At 63.1% G+C, this 20,605-nt stretch overlaps 2 protein-coding genes across 2 annotated transcripts in view; one reads left to right on the top strand and one right to left on the bottom strand.

Moving 5' to 3' along the window:
- CCDC12 (coiled-coil domain containing 12) overlaps positions 1–5,304 on the bottom strand; it is a 39,971-nt gene extending 34,667 nt beyond the window's left edge. The window contains exon 1 of the mRNA XM_067292067.1: positions 5,172–5,304. Within this exon, the coding sequence (XP_067148168.1) occupies positions 5,172–5,288 (117 nt within the window). The 5' untranslated portion in view covers positions 5,289–5,304. The remainder of the gene's footprint in view (positions 1–5,171) is intronic.
- A 281-nt stretch (positions 5,305–5,585) lies between these two features.
- Positions 5,586–20,605, top strand: part of NBEAL2 (neurobeachin like 2) — a 28,624-nt gene continuing 13,604 nt past the window's right edge. The window contains exons 1-19 of the mRNA XM_067292223.1: positions 5,586–5,707; positions 11,580–11,668; positions 11,756–11,920; positions 12,394–12,475; positions 12,585–12,709; positions 12,799–12,881; positions 15,313–15,398; positions 16,021–16,303; positions 16,382–16,488; positions 16,702–16,773; positions 17,136–17,219; positions 17,323–17,421; positions 17,844–18,424; positions 18,550–18,682; positions 18,778–18,897; positions 18,992–19,319; positions 19,421–19,503; positions 19,619–19,711; positions 20,091–20,262. Coding sequence (XP_067148324.1) covers positions 5,657–5,707; positions 11,580–11,668; positions 11,756–11,920; positions 12,394–12,475; positions 12,585–12,709; positions 12,799–12,881; positions 15,313–15,398; positions 16,021–16,303; positions 16,382–16,488; positions 16,702–16,773; positions 17,136–17,219; positions 17,323–17,421; positions 17,844–18,424; positions 18,550–18,682; positions 18,778–18,897; positions 18,992–19,319; positions 19,421–19,503; positions 19,619–19,711; positions 20,091–20,262 — 2,836 coding nt within the window. The 5' untranslated portion in view covers positions 5,586–5,656. The remainder of the gene's footprint in view (positions 5,708–11,579; positions 11,669–11,755; positions 11,921–12,393; positions 12,476–12,584; positions 12,710–12,798; positions 12,882–15,312; positions 15,399–16,020; positions 16,304–16,381; positions 16,489–16,701; positions 16,774–17,135; positions 17,220–17,322; positions 17,422–17,843; positions 18,425–18,549; positions 18,683–18,777; positions 18,898–18,991; positions 19,320–19,420; positions 19,504–19,618; positions 19,712–20,090; positions 20,263–20,605) is intronic.

Here is a 20,605-nt window from a genome sequence, read left to right on the forward strand (position 1 = left end):
CGCAACTTTTACCGTCACTATTCCATCGCCTGAAAAAATAAAAGCCACATGAAGCATGCGAGGTGTCCACTTCTTCAGTCCCTAACTCCATAAACGTCTTGCTTTAGGAGAGGTTTGCCTCGCTTACAGGTATCACCACTCCAGAGCGAGCTACTCGGGAAAACGCTGCCTCGATCTTCCCCACGACGCAGGATCCCAAGAGCCGGAGCCATTTGCTGCTCCCTGACCACTTCAAAACTAAAGATGCCCGAAGCCGAAAGGACCCGCGTCATCACGTGACCTTTCATGAGGCTGCTCCTTGCAAAAACCGGGGGGGGTTTTCCTGTTAATTAGACATGGCAGCAACATTAGCAAAGTGCCAGTTATATAACCAGCCGCTTTCAGAAGTATTTTGTTTTTTTTTTTTTAAAATAGCTCAAGCTGGCAGAAAACGTGCGCAGCCAGCTTAAAACACTACGGGACTTCCCTTTGCGTTTCCTCTCCTACGGCACAGCAGCAAGGTCTACCTTGAAGACTGCTCCCGCCACCTCTTCCCGTGCATTTCTGCAGGCTTCTAGGCTACCGAATCTTTTCGGATTTGCCTTCCGCTGTTACGGACGGATCTTTTGGGGTAGAAAAAACAAGGACAAATGATCTTCCAATTGGCAAGACTCTCACAGAAATGAAACGAAACGGTGCTGCTGTCCACCCCAGCTGAGTCTGCATAGATCAGACTTACTCCAAGGAAGTAAAAACGGTCTCAAATAACAACCTGACACAGAGGGAAGAACCCTATTGCCGAAAAGGCACCAAACAGTATTTCAGTGCTTTCCGAACAGGTTAAAAACCGAGAGTTTCCTTCTGGCCGAGCAAAACCACTCAGAAGGGTGAATCACCCGCAATACCGAGAAGGGATACGGACCAAGGAGGGCGTTTCAGCCGCGAGCTGCCAATTCAAAAGCAAGCAGCTATTTAACTTTCCAGCCACGACGAAGGCGGCCGTGCAGCAACCCGTAGAGCCTCGTAAGCTCAGCGGCAGCTGCCGCAAGATGTTTTGGTTTGATTTTTTGTTGTTGTTGTTGAAGAGAGGAAAACTTGCAAACTAAAGATTGCAGTCAGATGACTCACAAAGGTATTTTTTTCCACCAGAACAGGAAGCAATAGTCAATATGCCAACAAGTTAAGAGCAGGATTTGTAATAAAACAAGACGCAGTTTGATTACTTGCTGCTGAAAGGCAATTTAGTTTGAATTTAGGAGGGAAATGACCTCTCTCATACTTTACAACAGCCTTGAAATTGCAAACTTTGCTGGTTCCAGGGCCCTAGATTTAATCTGGGAATCCAACGTTGCCCCGCATACTATTTTAAACACATTCATATAAGCAAATGTTGACTGACATTTCTCAGACGTAAATTATGTCTGGAACTCAAACGATCACACGTTTTTGAGTAAAAATCCCATTTGCTGGCGATCAGTGAAAGGCAGCATAACGGGTCAAGTAAGCTCAGAGAGGGCACAAGATAACACATCGACTTTTTTATACGTTTGGATATTACCGCACTCGTTTCCTCACTAATTGGGAAGAGATGAACATCACCTTCACGGCACGGCTAGTTAGACGACAGCGTTTGCAGACGAGATCATTCAAAGCGAAATCTAGCGACAAGGGAAGTCTTGCAGGAGGATTTCGCAATCCCACATTAACTGAGCAATAAGGCAGCAGGCAGTGAAATTCAGGGTCTCGCGTGAAGCAACGCGCACGGGAGAAGAATAACCCTAACCACACATGCACGGGGAATGGGTTCCTAATGAGTCCTGCTGCTCCGGAAAGATCTCGGGATGGCTGAGGAGTCCGCTCAAAGCGTCAGCTCAGGGCTGAGGAGCCAGAAAAAATAAATAAGATTAGTAACTGGCATTAGGAGCTGTGCAGTCATGACAGTCTAAGGAGCGAGCAAAGCAGTGTGTACGAAAAGGCAGGTTTTTTTCCATAGAGAACTGGAAAAAGTAGACAAGCTTTGACAGATGAAAAAGGCTGATGTGGCCAAAGTGAGAATACAGAAGAAAAAAAAAACAAAACAGGAAATACTATGCTAGCGCTATAAGCCCACGAGTCCCCCACATCCTGAGCAACACGCGGTGCCAGATACCCTCTCTTCAAAAGGGTATCCCATGCCTAGAAAAGGGACATAGGAGAGTCAGAAAGACAGTTTGGAGGTATTTTTTTATACAAAGACAGACTTCACGGATCAGAACTTTAACCTGGAAGAGAGACCAAGAGCGCTATAAAATCACACACACGAACACAGAACAATTATTTAGTGTTTCTCACGCTATCTGCACAAGGGAACATCCAAAGCAAGTTTCACAGGGGGTTTAAAACCGAAGGATGGAGCTTTTCACGTTGGGATTAATTAAATGGCGGAATTCCTTGCCTCGGGATGCTGCAAAAGCCAAGAGTAGAAGCGGATTTAGAAAGGATTAGACAAATTCATCAGGACAGATCTGCTAGGAGCTACTAAACATGAGACACTTCGGTCTGTCCCAGTAAGCTCCCACTTACTCACTGCCAGGAAATTAGTTTTTATTATTATTTTCCCTTGCAAGGTGGGGTGGCCTGACGGACACTGGGTCTTTGCCGGAGTTTTACCATAACCTGAGACTCGACAGGAGCAACACGGGCGCTGTGTCCTGCTCCCGACCACCTCCCCGCACGAGCACACTGCTCAAATACAGATGAGTCAGATTTCGAAGCACTAAAGCACACAGGCTAAAGACACCGTTAATTCTACGATAAGTTATACGGTTTATTTCTGTTCTATATTCACACCCACTGAAAGAAATAATCTCATAGCAGTCGGTTACAAATTCTTTGGGAAGTTTCTCAGAAATTCAGAGAGAAAGCCTAGCCTTGTCACTTTTCTTTCTTGCAGAGCCATGAACAGGTCGGTCCAAGGCCGAGCCAAGAACACAACAGTTTTGCACAGAGTAAAAAAATCGGTATTTCCTCTGAAGGCACAGTACACTGGTACTGCGTATGACATAGTACTCACGGAAAAGAAATAAAAACAGCTTTTGCACTCATAGGGATCAAGTCAGAAGATCTCAACCCAAAATTTAAAAAAAAAAAAAAAAAAGCAGCAGTAAACCAAGCGAGAACAACACACGGTGTGCTACACCCTCCACAACCACATTTTAGTTCCCGAGAGATCATCCCTATTTTTAGAAGCCGAATGTTGACTTGCTTTTTTCCCCTCTTTTCAGTTTTACCGTTTGAAGCACCAGCAACCAATGTTTCGGATTCTTTTGAATTAGCTTACAGCAATCTCGATCATCCACAGTCAGCTAGCAAGCGATCCCCGTTAGCCAAGACGATAAGTCATCATTTAGTTTACACTTAGAAATACATTGCAAAAAAACTGAATCAAGAACTGACACAGGTCACGTTATGGAGATGCTTAAGCATCTCCAAGTTGCCAAGTTTCTCAAATTTATTGCATTCCCCTTTCACCACCAATAAAAATTGCATTTACCTCCCTCCCCCTCCCCAAGCTCATCATTCACAAACGCAACAAGAACCACCAGTCAAAACAGCTCAAGTTTTCTGGGTGAGGATTCAGCCCATCACAAACCTTTTCGGAAAAACTCCTTGAGTATTGAACCCAGGCATTTTGTCAGCAGCACTTGACACAAGATCCACACAAATTGCAGTAAAATCCTCCGAGGCAGAGCCTGAGCCAGGAGCCTGCCGCGCTACCCACGGGACACGCGGCCGAAAAGGGCCGTACGCACGCAGCTTCCAGTCTGCTGACCACAACCCCGACCCAATTCCTTCGCGCCGTCCCACGAGCGCACTGAATTCACAATAAACGTCCCCCTTTCACCGAGCAGCCTGCCGCAAACCACCTCGCCTGCACCCGCGGGCAGGGATGAGCCTCAGGCACCTACCGCGGGAGCAGCTCCAGCAAAGGAGCTTCTTGCCATGAGGAAGATTTTAAGATGACCCTTGGGTTTCACGCTAAGGGATAGGAAGAAGCAAACGGATTTGAGTATTACGCTTTGAACTCGCTCCATCTGGATCAGTCACTCCACAGGGACTGCGGAGAGAACAGGAGATGCTTTGATGGAGCCTTGGGATCGTCGTCCCAGCTCCTTACAGGAATCCTTCTCCAAGCTGTCGTGCTTTTCCTTGTTCTTATATTAGCCAATCTCTAAATCCAGGGAGTCCAGCAACAAGCACGAGGTACAAAAACTCCCAGTTTTCCATCCCGCTCGACCCTGGCTTTGGTCAGGCAACATAACCTCTACCTCAGTTTCCTGGACACTGCACTAACGATAATCAGGTCTCAAAGTCTCTGTTAAATGGAAGTCAAGACCCCCAGCTGCCAGAAAGCGCCAAGGAGAAGTGACGTGTCCCCTCATAACCCAGGGATGAATCCGTCTTTTCATCCTCACTACGAAGCCCCACTCGCCGCCCGGGTTTGGGGCCGGCTCCCATCCGGCAGTTTCTACCAGCCACCATCCGATATGGATTATGTAACCGCACAGTATTTGCGAGCTGATTTTCAGACGTGACGCAAACACGGGGAACTGGGGGGGGACAACATGGAAAAGCAACACGGGGCTCCTCGCTCACCCGCCGCGCTCCTCAGCCCCGAGGCCCCCTCCCCACCGCTGACACCCCTGCTTTTGTACGCGCCCCACCCTCACCAAGCCACTCCACAGCGCATCCCCTGCCCCAGCCTGCGGCAGCCCCCACCCTCCTCCTCGCTAATCCCTGCTTTTCCTCTCTCCCGCCCCCCCAAAACCCGCTCCCTGCACCAATCCCTCAGTGCCCTCCTCTCCCTGCTCCTCGGCCCTGTCTCGCAGCCCCCCCCCCAAACCGCTCCCTCCCCCGAGGGGCTCCGGGACAGCGCGGCTCCTCGCCCCCCCCCCCACACTGCCCAAAAAGGCCTGCGCGACCCCCTGCACCGGGCACCCGCCTCCCGCCTCCCCCTCACAACCCTTAGGACCCCCTCAGCCCCCTGGCTGGGCCCGGCAGCCCCCCAGGGGCCCGGTCCCCCCCCCCCAGGGGCCCCACAACCGCGGCCCCCCCCCGGCGGGGAGAGGCCTTATGTCCCCCCCCGGGCCTTGTTCCCCGGCCTGGTTCAGCCGTGGCTCCCCCCCCCCAACGGCGCCGCGCCGGGGGCCGACCTGGAGCGTGCGCTGCCGCAGGGCCCGCAGCCGCTCTTGGCGGCGCCGCGCCTCCTCCTCCAGCCGCCCCAGCGCCGGGCCCGCCGCCGCCTCCGCGCCGCCCGCGGGCGCCGCCATCTTCCCTCCTCCGCCGCCTCCGCGCGTGCGCAGCGAGCCCCGAGCGCATCGATGGGAAAGGGGAAGGGGGGGGAGGAGGAGGTGTGCCGGGAGGGGGCGGGGCCGGGGGCGGGGCCGGGGCGCGGCGGGGGCCGCGCAGGTGCCCGGGCGGCGCCGGCGAGCGCGGCGGGTCGGGCCGGGCCGAGCGGAGCCGAGCGGAGCCGAGCGGAGCCGAACCGGGCCGAACCTGCGCGGGCGCGGGCGCACCTGGGGGCGGAGCCGAGCCGAGCCGAGCCGTGCCGAGCGGAGCGGCGCTGCGCCCCGGGCCCCGGCGATGGCCCCGCGGGGGCGGCAGCGCGGAGCCGCGTGAGCCCGGGCCCCGGCGGAGCATGGCTTCCCGCGAGCGCCTCTACGAGCTCTGGATGCTCTACTTCGCCAAGGTGAGCGCCGCGCCGCGCCGCACGGCACTGCCCGGCACGGTGTGACCCGGCACGGCACGGTTATAGCCGGTACGGCACGGTTATAGCCCGGTACGGCACGGTATGGCACGGTTATAGCCCGGTACGGCACGGTTATAGCCCGGTATAGCATAGTATGGCACGGTTATAGCCCGGTACGGCACGGTTATAGTCCGGTACAGCACTGTATAGCCTGGTACGGCACGGTTATAGCCCGGTATGGCATGGTACAGCATGGTCATAGCTCGGCGTGGCGCAGTATAGCCCCGTATGGCATGATACAGCATGGTTATAGCTTGGTACGGCATAGTTATAGCCCGGTATGGCACAGTATGGCACGGTATAGGCTGCTATAGCACAGTATAGCCCAGTATGGCACAGTACAGTATAGCCCAGTATGACACAGTACAATATAGCCCGGTATGGCATGGTATAGGTTGCTATAGCACAGTATAGCCTGGTACGGCACAGTACAGTTTAGCCCGGTATGGCACAGTATGGCATGATATAGGTTGGTATAGCACAGTTTAGCCCGGTATGGCACAGTATGGCATGATATAGGTTGGTATAGCACAGTATAGCCCAGTATGGCACAGTACAGTATAGCCCGGTATGGCACGGTATAGCCCAGTATAGCCCAGTACGGCACAGCACAGTATAGCCCAGTATGGCACAGTATAGCCCAGTACGGCACAGTACAGCCCTCTACGGCACGGTTCGGCACAGCACGGCCCGGCACAGCCCGCCCTGCCGGGGGGCTCGGAGCCGGCGCAGGTGCCGCTGCGGAGCCGGTTCCCCCCTCCGGAACGCCGGCGAGCGGTGCCGAGCCGAGCCGGATCCGCGCCGCCCCTTTTCCCGGCGGGCGCCCAGCGCGCCCCTTTGGCCCCCAAACGCCCGGCAGCGCCGCCGCCGATCCGTCTTTGTTCGGAGAAGGAAGCCGCCGCTCGCCGCCCGCTCCCAAACTTCCCGCCGCTTCCCGGCTGCGTTTTGGGCCGCGGCTCCCGGCAGGTGGCTGCCTGTGGGGGGGACGCCGCTCCCGCGGGAATGCCGCCCCGGCTCCGCGGCCTTCCCCGCTCCGACCTGGCTTCGGGGGCTGAATGGCCAATTCCGGGTGGATGGGAGCAGAGCGGCTGGTTTTTCGGGACCAGCGGAGGCACCTTGGCATTTCGGAGCCGGGCGGCGAACCGGCTCTTTCCCGTGAAAAGCGTGGTGTCCGCCAGCGCTCCGCGGGAAGGGGTTTTTTCCATGAGAAAAGCCGTTTTAAGGGCTCACCAAGGGGTCGCTCGGTTCGCTCCTTAATTATCCCTGCGGCAGCACCCGCCGGCCGGGATAACCAGCCCGGAGCGGAGAGGGCAGTTGGAGGAGACAGGGGGATTCCCACAGGCCACGCCGCATCCTGGGATGCATGCTCCTGCCAGGACACGGCTCCGGAGATGGCTGCTTCCCGGCACGGCCTCCACGCTCCGGCTGCTGAGGAGTTAAAGCACCCCCCCACCCCCCTCTTCCCGGTGTTTTTTTTTTCCCAGCTCAAGGTGATCTGCTTGATTTTTTTCCGTTTCCCGACTCCGGCGGGGAGCGCCAGGCACGTGCCGGGCTCCGTAGCCTAGGAAACGCAGCGGCGCCGGGATGCACGGCTTTGCTGGCCGCCCGGCGGGGGCGGCGGGGGGGTTTCCCTATCCGTCGCCTTTCCGCATCCCATCTCCACCAGCCCGGCATCCCGTCGCCTTTCCGTGTCGCGTCCCGGCTCGCTGCACCGCTTCCGGCCCTCGGATTCCCCCGTCCTTTCTGGAAGGGGTCGGGATGACGTCCTGGCGCAACCCCATTCCCAGCTGGAAACGGGGGATTCCCTGCTGGGGGCAGCTCCGGCTTCGCATCCGGTTTCGCCTTCTTTCCGTGGCCCCGCGTTAATCCATGGAAGCACCGGCAGTGAAGCTGGCCGGCTCGGGAGTTAATTAATTCCCCGCCGTTAATTCTTGATTGCTCATCAGCAGGAGTTTAGCGAGAGGACCTGAGCCGGCGAATGCCGGGAAAAGGCATCGGATTAGCTCGATATCCGTAACTTCCTTGGGCGCCCGCCTTGCTGCCGGGTGGCTTCTTGTTGAGGAGCTCCGGAGACGCTGCGGGAAATGCCAAAAGGATCCAAACCGGCTAGGATCGACCTCCAAACGCGTGTGTACGGATGGGTCGGGAATCTGTCCCCTCCGGCCAGGAGTTGTCCCGCTGATGGGCTCTTCGGGATGGCGATCCGTACCGAAAGCCCGTTGTCCTCCTTCCCGCCAGCGTGCCACATCCGATCGGCGTTTCGGCACCGGCAACGGATGCGTTGCCTCTGGCGGCTTTCAAATAGGGCAGCGCTCCGGGGGGGAGCCGGCCTCGTGCCGGGGGCGCCGGGTGCCGAGAGTCCCAGCGGCGAAGCGGAGCTCGCCGAAGCTCCGGCACAGAAGGATTGTAGGGATACAAGGGCCGTTCCCATGCGGCAACGCGCCGGCGAGCCCGGAAGCCACCGAACAGGCTCTGCGAGCCGGCAGCCGGCTGGGCCGGGTACCCGGCGGGGGCGGCCAGTGCCGGGCCGGGAGCGCGGAAAGACAGCGGCGCTGGGATGGAGCACCGGGATGGGAGCGTGCAGGAAGACGGTGGCGCCAGGATGGGCTGCCAGGTTCGGAGCACGTGGGAAGACAGCAGCACCAGGATGGAGCACTGGGCTGGGAGCACGCGGGAAGACGGCAGCACCGAGATGGAGCACCGGGCTGGGAGCGTGTGGGAATATGGCAGTGCCGGGACGAAGCACCAGACTGGGAGCGTGCAGGAAGACGGCAGTGCCGGGACAGGCCGCCAGGATGGGAGCATGTGGAAAGACGACGGCACCAGCACGGAGCACTGGGCTGGGAGCACACGGGAAGACAGCGGATGGAGCACTGGGCCGGGAGCATGCGGGAAGACAGCGGCACCGGGACGGACCACCGGGATGGGAACGCCGCTATCGCTCCTCCTGGAAGCCGCTTTTATTTCGGCAATTTTGGAGTTTTATCCCAGCCGGAGGTGACACACTCAGCACGGTTCCCGCGCTCCGCCACCGGGACGCTTCCCAGGTTCCCGTGCCTCGCGGGAAAGGCCACGGGGCTCCCTCAGAACCGTGGGCCTGGGACCACGGATCGGGATGCTCGTGCCAACCGGGCCCCACGGAAAGCCAGGGCTCGGAAGCGAGCGGCCCCTCGCGAGGCGGCGCGGGAGGAAACGCCGTTGGGGCTCCGGGTGACTTGGCATTTCCTGACTTTTTTTTATTTTTTCACCCAAGACCTTTAAAAACAACAAAAAAAAAAGAAAACACCCGGAAAAAAGAAAATAACAACCCCCCCTCCGGCGCGGTTTTGCCGCTCGCTCGCGTTTCCCCTCCCCTCGGCCGGCGCCCGCCTCTTCCCGGAGCGGCAGCGGCTCCTCGGCTCGGCTCGGCCGCGCGTCCACCTGCCGCGGCAGGCGATGGAGCCGCCGTGCCGCAAGGTACCGGCGGGAAAGGCAGCGCACGGAGAGGGAGGTTTGGTTTCGGATGCTCCGCGTGGGATGGGGCAACGCCGGGAACGGGGCGCTGTGGGTGCATCCCACCGCCGCGGCTCCGGGGCGGAACGCCGCGCGCGGCCTCGACGGGAGGGCGCCGGGGTCGGGTTCGGCTTCGCGGCATCCGGTTTTTTCCGCTTTTTCGCGTCCGTCGGGTGCCGAAGGAGCCGGGGCTGGAGCAGGCGGGCGGGTGGGTGCCGGGTGCCCCAGGGATGTGGGTGGCCAAGTTTCCCTCCGGCACCGGGATGCTCTGGGACAGCCCTGGAGAGGGGATGGTCCCTGCGGGTGTTCGGGATGCTCCGGGGTGCCGCGCGGGAATGCGGGACGTTCCGGGGCGCACGGGGACACGGGATGCTCCAGGGTGCTGCAGGGGCGCACGGGGATGCAGGTCACCCCAGGGCGCCACATGGGGTGCACAGGGATGTGGGTCACTCTGGGGTGCCACGCAGGGGTGCACGGGGACATGGGTCACCCCGGGGTGCTGCACAAGGTGCAGAGGGATGTGGGTCACCCCGGGGTGCTGCACAGGGTGCATGGGGACGTGGGTCACCCCAGGGTGCCACACGGGGTGCACAGGGAAGTGGGTCACCCCAGGGTGCTGCACAGGGTGCAGAAGGATGTGGGTCACCCCAGGGTGCACGGGGACATGGGTCACCCCTGGGTGCTGCACAGGGTGCAGAAGGATGTGGGTCACCCTGGGGTGCATGGGGACGTGGGTCACCCCAGGGTGCTGCACAAGGTGCACAGGGATGTGGGTCACCCCGGGGTGCCACACGGGGTGCACAAGGATGTGGGTCACCCCGGGGTGCTGCACAGGGTGCTTGGGGACGTGGGTCCCCCTGGGGTGCACAGGGATGTGGGTCACCCTGGGGTGCCACACGGGGCGCATGGGGACGCAGGTCTCCCTGGGGTGCCACATGGGGTGCATGGGGACGTGGGTCACCCCGGGATGCACGGGGACGTGGGTCACCCGAGGGTGCTGCACAGGGTGCACAAGGATGTGGGTCCCCCTGGGGTGCACGGGGACACGGGTCACCCCTGGGTGCTGCACAAGGTGCACAGGGACACGGGTCACCCCCAGGGTGCACAGGGTGGTGCGTCTGTGCGCGCGCGCGGCGGAGGCCGGGTGTGAATCACGGTGTTGCACAACCCGCGCGGCCTCGCGGTTGTGAAACGGTGCTGGCTGCCTGCGGGTTCCCCGGCCGGGCGGCACGCTGGCTGCTGATTGGCTGCTGGTTGTTTGTGGGGCAGGTGCTCCGCCTGCTGATTGGTCGGCTGCTCCAGGGGGTTGGGCTGTTCCGGGGGGGGGGGCGGGACTGCTCTGCGTGCCGATTGGCCAGTCTTTCAGGTGCTGCTCTGTTGCTACGTGCCGATTGGCCAACAGCTTCCGGGGGGGGGGGGAGGGGGGAAACAGGTTGTGCTACACTTGTCACTGATTGGCCAGAACCTGTCTATAGGGGGCGGGGCGCTCCCTGAGCCAATTGGCCGGGGGCTCCCGAGGCGGTGGGCTACTCTGGGTGCTGATTGGCTGGCAACTTGGCGGTGGGCTACTCTGAGTGCTGATTGGCTGGCAACTCAGGGCGGGGGGGGGGGATGCAGTCGGTGCCCATTGGCCGGTGGCTCAGGACAGGGGGGATGCTCTGAGTGCTGATTGGCTGGCAGCTCGGCGGTGGGCTACTCTGGGTGCTGATTGGCTGGCGGCTCAGGGCAGGGGGGATGCTCTGAGTGCTGATTGGCTGCTGACTCAGGGCAGGGGGGATGCTCTGGGTGCTGATTGGCTGGCAGCTCGGCGGTGGGCTACTCTGGGTGCTGATTGGCTGGCGACTCAGGGCAGGGGGGATGCTCTGAGTTCTGATTGGCTGCTGACTCAGGGCAGGGGGGATGCTCTGGGTGCTGATTGGCTGGCAGCTCGGCGGTGGGCTACTCTGGGTGCTGATTGGCTGGCGGCTCAGGGCGGGGGGGATGCTCTGAGTGCTGATTGGCTGCTGACTCAGGGCAGGGGGGATGCTCTGGGTGCTGATTGGCTGGCAGCTCGGCGGTGGGCTACTCTGGGTGCTGATTGGCTGGCAGCTCGGCGGTGGGCTACTCTGGGTGCTGATTGGCCGGCGACTCCGGGCAGGGGGGGATGCAGTAGGTGCCCATTGGCCGGCGGCTCAGGGCAGGGGGGATGCTCTGAGCGCTGATCGGCCGGCGGCAACTCCGCACCCCGGGTACCCGCTGCATCCGGGGCCGAAAGGGGCCGAAACGGGAGCGGGACCCCGGGGGGGGGGGGGTTGCTGACCGCCCCGCGCCGCCGTTGCAGAAGGACCCGGGCTACCTGCAGCAGTGGCTGGAGGCCTTCGTCATGAACTTCGAGAAGGTCATCGGCGTGCACTCGCTGGAGCCGCGGAGGTGAGCGGAGCCGGAGCGGGCCTCGGGAAGCGGGCTCGGGAAGCGGCGGCGCCAACCCAAGCCCGCCGATGCCGTTCTCTCCGGCAGGCCCGAGGAGGCGCCGTCGGAGATCCCGCTGCTGCCGCGCGACCTGCTGCAGGCGCTGGGCCAGCAGCTGAGCCAGTGCGCGGCCCAGCTGGGGCGCCGCGAGCCCCCCGCCGCCCCCCTGGGCCAGGCCCTCCTCCTCCTCAAGTTCTTCATCATCGTCTCCAGGTAGGGCGGCTGTTTTTCCGCTATTCCGGAGCCCCACGCGGATCCGGGTTCCCCCACACACACCCCATCCCACCCTCCCAACCTCAACTCCATATCGGCTGCCTGCAAGCCGGAGATAAGGCCAGGATGGTAAGCACCTCCACGGATGGATAGCTCTGGAGTCGAGACGGATAGCTCTGGAGTCGGGACGGATAGCTCCAGAGTCGGGATAGATGCCTCCGGTCACCCCGTCGAACCGGAGCTCGTCCCTTCCCCGCTCGTCCCGCGGCCGTAGGGATTTTCCTCCTCTTCGGCAGGAGGAGGGAGGTCGCCCCAGGACGAGCCCCCGGCGCCGGATGCCGCCGTCCCCCAGCTCGGCTTTTCCTGGAGGATGGGGAGCAAGATGGGATTTTAGGGGTCTTTTCCGAGCGGGAGGTGCCGTGCGGGGGGAAAAGCTCCCCCTTTCCGCTCCCCCTTTGCTTTCCGCCGCCCAGGAATCTCGAAAACATCCGGAGCGACAAGACGCCCGGCTTCGTGCCGGAGGTGCTGAGCCTGCTGCGGGCTTGCGCGCGCCAGGTGAGGAGCCGCCGAAATCCGGCCGCCGGCACCGCGGCATCATCGTGCCGTGGGGCTCTTTTTATTATTATTATTATTTATTATTATTTTTTTCCCCTTCCCCCGGCAGCTGCAAAGCGATCCGGAGCGCGACGCCGGCGCCGGACCGCCGCTGGAGAACGTGGCGGCTTACGCGCTGCACCTCTGCGAGTGCCTCCTGGATCCCTACCAGACGTGGCGGCGGCAGCTGAGCGGGTGAGCGGCACCACCGGCATCGGCACCGGCACCGGCACCGGCCCCTCGGCTCCCGCTCACGGCTCTCCCCGCCGCCCCTCTGCTCCCAGGGAAGTGGTCAGCGTCACGGAGAAGAGCAAGTACAAGTTCGCCCCGGCCCCGCTGCCCGCCGAGTTCGGCGCCTTCTTCCAAGGTAGGTGCCGGTGCCGGCGCCGCGTCTCCCACTTCTCCCGCGGGCCGGACCCCGGCACGGAGAGGCGCATCCCACTGTGCGCAGCGGGAGCCGTTTCTGGCGGGTTTGGTGCTTCTGCAGGCAGGACCCTGGGGCGGGTATAGGACCCCGGGGCAGATATAGGACCCCAGGAGCAGATATATGGCCCCAGGGGCAGGTATAGGACCCCGGGGCAGGTATATGGCCCCAGGGGCAGGTATAGGACCCTGGGGCAGATATATGGCCCCAGGGGTGAGTATATGGCCCCAGGGGCAGGTATATGATCCCAGGGCAATTATATGACGCAGGGGGCAGGTCTATGGCCCCCAGGGCAGGTATAGGACCCCGGGGCAGGTATAGGACCCCGGGGGCAGGTATATGGCCCAGGACAGATGCATGACCCCAGGGACAGGTATATGGCCCCAGGGGCTGGTATATGACCCCAGGGCAGTTATATGACCCCGGGGCAGATATATGACCCAGGAGCGAGTATAGGACCCCAGAGTAGGTATAGGACCCCGGAGCAGGTATATGACCCAGGAGTGAGTATATGACCCCAGGGCGGGTATAGGACCCAGGAGCAAGTATAGGACCTTGGAACGGCTATATGACCCCAGAGTGGGTACAGGACCCCGGGGCAGGTATATCACCCAGGAGCAAGTATATGACCCCAGGGGGCAGGTATAGGACCCCGGGACAGATATAGGACCCCGGGGCAGATATATGACCCAGGAGCAGATATATGACCCAGGAGCAAGTATAAGACCCCAGGGGACGGGTATAGGATCCTGGGGGGTAGGTATAGGACCCCAGGGCAGGTATAGGACCCCAGAGCAGGTATAGAACCCTGGGGCAGGTATAGGACCCGCTGCCCCAGCCCGTCCCCATCGGAGGGACGCCGGGACAGCCGAGCAGTCGGCATTCGCTCCCCCGCCTGCGGCTTTTCTTTCCCAGCTCCGTTCCCGGCTCGTCTCCCCGCTCGCGGCGGGGATTTTGCAAGGCTCAGAAACGCGGGTCTCGGCTAACCCGCTTTTCAGGGACTCCCCGCGGTTTCCGGGAAGGAGGCAGCGGCAGCGCGGGATTTCGGCTCGGGGGGAGGCAGCGAGGGACCCTTTTCCAACCCCCCCCCCGCCCGGCTTTCGGGGGGAATTCAGAGCCTGTCCGCTTTCACCGGAAAGCAAAACCGTTTGGCGTCCGGTCTAGGGGCTTTTTCCCCCCTCGCAACGGGTTAAAAGCAAGAATTTTTAGACCGACTGAACCGTGATTTCCCGTGGTTTTTGAGCGAGGTCGGGAGAGCTGGCGGAAGCGTTTCCAGCCTCCTGCCGAAGCAGCCTTGCCTCTTTTTTTTTTTAATTTCCGAGCGTTTTTCTCCCCACCGTGCGTCCGCCGGAGATAAATGGGTTTTACGCGGCGGCGGCGGCGTGTGACAGCCGGGATAACTCCGGCGCTGGCGAGGGCACATCCCCGGCAGCGGCATCCCCCGGGGCCGTCCCCTCCGGAGCTCGACGCTTGAGTTTTTCCACGTTAAAAAAAAAAAATTAGTAGGTTTTATCAAAATCGCCTAGCGCGGACCGTAACGAAAGAGGAAACGGCGGCGCAACCGCTCCGCAAACGCCGCTCCGATCCGCTCTGCCGGCTTCGGCCGCGGTTACGGGCGGGCGGAGGCCGGGTTTCCTGGTGCCGTTGCATCCGGGGGAAGCGCATTGCTCCCCTTTTTTGGGGAGAAACTCCTCGCTTTCCAGCGCGCGCTTTCAGCTTGGTAACTTTTGCCTCGTTTTAAAAGGCGCCCGCGCCGCGAGAAGCGATTCGGTGGGAGGGAGGGCTGTGACTTCGGGGACCGGATCTGCGGGTCGCCGTCCTTTTAGCTGGATTCTTTTTATTAATTGCAGAGTTTTAGGGATTTAGGAATATCTTTGGATGGAGGGGACCGGAGATTAGACCCGCCGGTCGGACGTTGGGCCGTGGGCGGGCGGAAAGGCGCCGTGGCTTCCCGCCGGGCGTCAGCCCCCGCTTCCCCCCCCGGGGGAAGCCCCGCGCGTTGCCATTCGCCTGTCTGATGATCCGCGGTCCCGATCCCCGCTCGGAAGCGGCCGCGAAAACCACCTAAAACTCCCGAGGAGCCGCCCGCCGGCGCCCAACCGCCCGCCGGGAATCCCCCGTCCCGCGCCGAGCCTCGAACTCGGCCCCCGGCTGGGAGCAGCTCGAGCCGCCGCGGCTTTTGCAGCTTCCACAAGCGACACGAGTTTGGCCGTGCTCAGGCGCCGGAGCGGCACGCAGCGGTGTGCGAAGCCGCGGCGTCCGCTCCGAACCAGGGTGGGATTCGGGGCTTTGGTGGCGGTGGGCGGCTACGAAAGGGAATTAACGGGTTTTTATTTCCCACCCGCCCTGAGTCTTTCCTTTCCCGTCCTCGCAGAGAGTTTCCAGGCCAGCGTGCAGCTCCCGGATGCCCTCCAGCTCCGGCTCATCCATCTTTTCGGGGCCATCCTCTCCGGAGCCAAGGTAGCGGCGGGGGTGGGGGGCTGCGGCGCGGGAAAGCCGGGGCGGCTTCGTTAGCCCGCGTCGGTTCGTTATGGAGCGGGCCGCGAGGGCGGGACGGCGGCGGGGGGGGGGAGCATCCAGAAACCGGTCCCGAAGTCTCCTTGCGCGGGAGATGTTCCCATGGGAATGAACACCTTGCTTCGCAAAAGCTGTCGGAAACGGCGCGCGAAATTCGAGCCTGAAGGCGCCGTATCGCCGGAAAGGGTTGACGTTGAGACGGGCTTGAAGCTGAACCGGCTACCGGTCCGGCTCCGGCGTCGCCGATGAGAGCTTCATAAATCAACGCCGAGCGCAAACGTGTTAGAATTAACTTAACGTTTAAGCTCGGCTTGGCGAATAGCTCAAAAACGCGCTTTGGCTTAGTTTGCATCCCGGGTGAAGGGTTGCAAATGGGAAATGCACGGCGGTAGCGTCTCTTGCAAAACCCGCAGCCCGCGGGGAGCCCGGCCGAGCCCCCCCCCGAGCGGTCGAAACACGGGATTTTTGGGCAGCAGGACGGGCGAAGGCAGGGGGTGGAGGGGGGGGGGGCGGCCAGCGCCGGGCTCCCCCGCATCTCTGCCCCCCCCTCCCCGCTGCCCCGTAGCGCAACGCGCTGGCGGCCGTGACGCCGGCCTCGGTGGAGGTGCTGCTGCTGGTGCTGCGGCGCTGGGGCGCGGGGACCCCGGCGGCACCGGCGGCGCCGCGGCGGCTGCTGGAGCTGACGCTGCGCAGCGTGGTGGCGGCGGCGCACGTGCTGCACGGCGGCGCCCGCGCCGCACCCCTCCGCTCCCTCCTCCACGGCTACTTCACCGTGCTCAACGCCGACCAGCCGGCCCCTTGCCCGCGCCGCGCCGCCGCTCTCGTCGCCCGCCGCGTCCACATGCTGGGTAAGGTGGTTCGGGGATTTTTTTTTCGGGGGGGGGGTCCGCGGTGCTCCGCGGCATCCAACCCGCCGCGCCGTGCAGACGCCATCCCCGCCATGCTGCGCTGCGACGACCGGCCCGTGCTGCAAGCCGTCTTCCTCAGCAACAACTGCTTCGAGCACATCATCCGCCTCATCCAGAACAGCAAGGTACCGCCGCGGTCCGCGTGCATCCCCGCTTTCCCCATCCGCGGTCCCCTGCGGTGCTTTAACGCCCCGCGTCGCTCCGGGGAGACTCCCCCCCCGCGGCGGAGGCTGGCGGCACCGGCGGGCGTCGGATGCTCAAGCCTCTCTCCCGCTTCTCTCCTTCCCGTCTCGCTCCGCGGCCGGGCGCCGCTTTCCCCGACGCCGCTCTGCGGACAGCTCTACCTCGGCGGTAAGCGGGAGGAGGACGAAGGCCCCGGCGAGCTCTCGGCGCCGTCGCAGCCCCCGGAGGTATCGCGGCGTCCTCGTCCGCCGCGTCCTTCCCCCGGCACGAAGCCGGGGCTCGGAGGGAGAAGTGGCTCCGGTTTATAGTCGGCCGCCACGTGGAAATCCTCCGGCGGGCGTCGGGTCTGCCCACTCCCGCCAGGCTTTTCTTTCTGCCTGCGAGGAGCAAGAAAACGGGGCGATTTCTGCCAGCCCCAGCCAATTTAGGGGCCACGGTTAAATTAACGCGCGCACAGAGCGCTGCTCGCAGCAGCGTTCCGGTGGGTTTCTCGGGCCGGATCCCGCTGCCGGCTCTGCGTCGCTCCCGCGCCGCGCGCGTCCGTCCGTCCGGGCTGGCGCCGCCGACCGCGTCTCTCCCCTCCGCTCAGGTCTTCGAGGGCAGCGCCGACGCCGTGGCGGTCCACGCCGTGGCGGTGCTCACCTCCATCATGAGCAACTCGCCATCCGCAAAGGTGGGCCACGGAGGTGGGAACCGGCCTCCGAGAGGTGCTCGGGCTCCGGGATGCGGCCGGATTGGAGGATTTCTTTTTTTTTTTAACGCCTGCTGGCTTGCAGGAGGTGTTCAAGGAGCGCATCGGCTACTCGCACCTCTACGAAGTGCTGAAGAGCCAGGGTCAGCCCAGCCAGCGCCTGCTCCAGGAGCTCCTCGACATGGTGAGGAACCCTCGGGGGCTGTGGGATCTTTCCGGGATTTTTCCAGGTTCTTTGCAACCCCTCCGGCCAAGCCAGGCAGCCTGAGGCTGCGGGGAGCAGAGCCCCGCGCGGGAACGGAGCAGAGGCGCCCGTCTCCCTGCTATCCCGCGGCCGAGATGAAACCATCCCGCTTGGCACGGGGCCGGTCGTAGGAATAGCGCGTTCCTCAGCGGGAACGGGTCAAATAAACACTTTTCTCCCTAACGCCAAGCTCTCTTCTATATAAGGCGAGGTGCTCGCGGCGGAGCACCATCCGCGTCCCCCATCCCTGAGACTTTCCCGTCATCCGCCTTCCCCTCCGGCCTCCACTCGTGCTCGGCTTCGGCCGCTTGCAGGGCCCGAAAGGTCTCCGAAAGGCTCCTAAGGGGCCGGTGTCTCCACAGGCGGTGGAAGGCGACCACGGCTCTTTCCCGGCGCGACCCATCCGCAACGAGCAGCCGCTGCTGGTGCTGGTGACGTGGCTGCCGGAGCTGTCGTCGCCGGAGCTGCAGGTCTTCGTGGCGAGCCGGCTGCGGCGGCTCTGCGCCGCCTCGCTTCCCGGCCGACTCACCTGCGTCAAGGCAGGCATGGTGGGCCGGTTGCTCTCCGCCTTGGGCTCCTCTCCGGCGTTGCCCGCCGCTTGCGCCCAAAACCTACTGGAGCTGCTGCAGGCGCTGGGCAGCCTCTCGCTGCGGCCCGGCGAGCTGCGGCAGCTGCTGGAGCTGCTGCGCGCCGAGCGGGGCCGGGGCCGGCACGCTTACGCGGCGCCGGTGATCCGGGCGCTGTCGGGAATGGCGCGGGCCGAGGGGCCGGCGCGGGCGTTGCGGTCCTTCGACTTGACGCCCAGCATGGCCGGCGTCATGGTGCCCGCCATCCAGAAGTGGCCCGGCGGCGCCTTCGCCTTCCACGCCTGGTTGTGTCTCAGCGACGAGCCGGCGCGCGAGGTCGAGCCGCCGGCGGGACGTAGGAGGAGACAGCTCTACAGGTGAGGCTGGTGGACCTGGAGGTGGCCACCCTGTCCCCATCCCCGTGGGCTCGGGTCATCCGGCCGCAGCTCCGCCGCCGAGGATGAGGATGGAGCGTTTTCCCCCACACCCACCCCCGCCGCAGCTTTTTCACGGCCGGCGGCACGGGCTTCGAGGCGTTCTTCACCGCCGACGGCATGCTGGTGGTGGCCGTCTGCACCAAGCGGGACTACATGACGGTGGCGCTGCCGGAGTTCGCCTTCAACGACTCGGCCTGGGTGAGCGTCGCGCCGCCGCGGGTGGACGGACGGACGGACAGACGGCGTCCCCCGGCGCTTTGCACCGGGCTGACGCCGCGCCGCCGTGCCCGCAGCACTGCGTCGACATCGTCCACGTCGCCGGCCGCCGGCCCTTCGGCCACAACGTGGTCAACATCTACACGGACGGCCACCTGCGGAAGACGGCTCAGCTCCGCTTCCCATCCTTGCACGAGGTGAGCGGGGCGCCGGCAGCGGGGAAGGCGCCGGGCGGCTCCCGCAGCGTGCCGGCATCGTCCCCGGCGCTCGCGGCACCGCTCCCTCCTGCAGTCCTTCACCTCGTGCTGCATCGGCTCCGCGGGACACCGGACCACGACCACAACCACGACCACGGCGGCGGCGGTGGCCGCCCACGCGCCCGAGCTGGCCTTCGCCCCGCACCCCGCGCTCTGCCGCTCGCAGTCCTTCCCCGCCTCGCTGGGCGCCCGCGCCTGGACGCCCGTGCAGCCGCCCACCGAAGGGGTGGTGTCCACGGCGGCGGCCGGCAGCCAGGACACCGAGTGGGGCACCCCCACCTCCCTCGAGGGCCACCTGGGCTCCGTGGCCATCTTCTACGAAGCTCTGCAGCAAGCCCAGGTCAAGGCGCTCTTCTCCGCCGGTACGTCGGGGCGGGAGAGCCGCGGCGCCGGGGCACGGCCGAGGGCTCCGGCGCTCCGGCTGACGCCCGCTTCCCCTCCCTCCCTTCTTCCCTCCCTCCAGGTCCCAACGTCACGTCGCCGCTGAAGCTGGAGGGCGATTTCGGGGAGCTCGCCAGCAAGCTGTTGCTTTACTACACCCCGCAGGTGATGGGGCGCCCGCGGCACGGGGACGCGGCGGGGTGGCGGGGGACAGTTCCCCTCCCCCCCCCCCAATCGCCGCGTGCCGTGTCCTCCCGGGGCGCCTGTTCCCTCTTGCTAGGCCTGCAGGAACAACATCTGCCTGGACCTCTCTCCCAACCACGGCTTCGACGGGCGGCTCACGGGACACCGGGTGGTGAACTGGGACGTCAAGGTACGCGGGGTGGCCCCCTGGCCGCGGCACGTCCCCCGGTCCCACCAGGACCTCTGCTATGCGGCGTTGTCTTCCCCCGAGGACCTGCCTGGCCGGGTTTCGGGGAGGTTTTGCGCGCTCCTCGCCCTCTCCACCGAGCTGGGCTGCGGCGGCGCAGGGAAACACGTGCTTTTCGGGGAACCCGTTTTGTGTCCGTCGTATAGGATGGCTCAGAGCCTTTGCCGGCTGCAGGACCCGGGTGTCCCCAGAGCCGGGAACGCGGGGCGGCGAGCCCAAGGGAAGGCTCGGGGGGTCCCTGGCTCCCGGCGCGCGTGCAACCTCCTCTACGCCGCCGCGCGAGGCCGAAGGCAAAGCCGTGCCTCTCGCCTGCCTCCCGCAGGACGTGGTGAACTGCGTGGGCGGCATGGGCGTGCTGCTACCCCTGCTCGAGCAAGTGGTGGCCAAGCCGGAGGAGTCCGGAGACGAGCCGGAGACCAACGACCTGGTGGGTCCTGAGCTGACGTCCTCCAGGAACGCCCAGGGCATGCTCATCCCGCTGGGCAAGTCCTCAGGTGAGCCCCCTTGCTGGCATCTTTCGATGTTGTTACGGGCAAATTAGTCATAAGCCAGCAGTGCCTGCTCTCCTCTGGCTCACCTTTGTGTGGAGTCTCTGGTGTCTTATAGTAGGGTTGGGCCCATGCAGGCGCCTTCCCCTTCTTAGGAGAAATAGGCTCTGTTCCGTGACCCAGCGGCTAATTTTCAGGCAGCTCGTAGCAATTGAGGTTTTGGGTCAAATTAGAGGGAAATAGGTGAACAAGCTGAAAAGTTTGCGGAGAGGATTGAAGGCGCGGTTCCTTGTAAAACGTGGCCAAGTACAAGATAACACGCGGGGTCGTCGGGGTGCCCTGTGCGAGG

The sequence above is a fragment of the Apteryx mantelli genome, chromosome 2, assembly GCF_036417845.1.
Source record: "Apteryx mantelli isolate bAptMan1 chromosome 2, bAptMan1.hap1, whole genome shotgun sequence".
Taxonomy (NCBI): Eukaryota; Metazoa; Chordata; class Aves; order Apterygiformes; family Apterygidae; genus Apteryx; species Apteryx mantelli.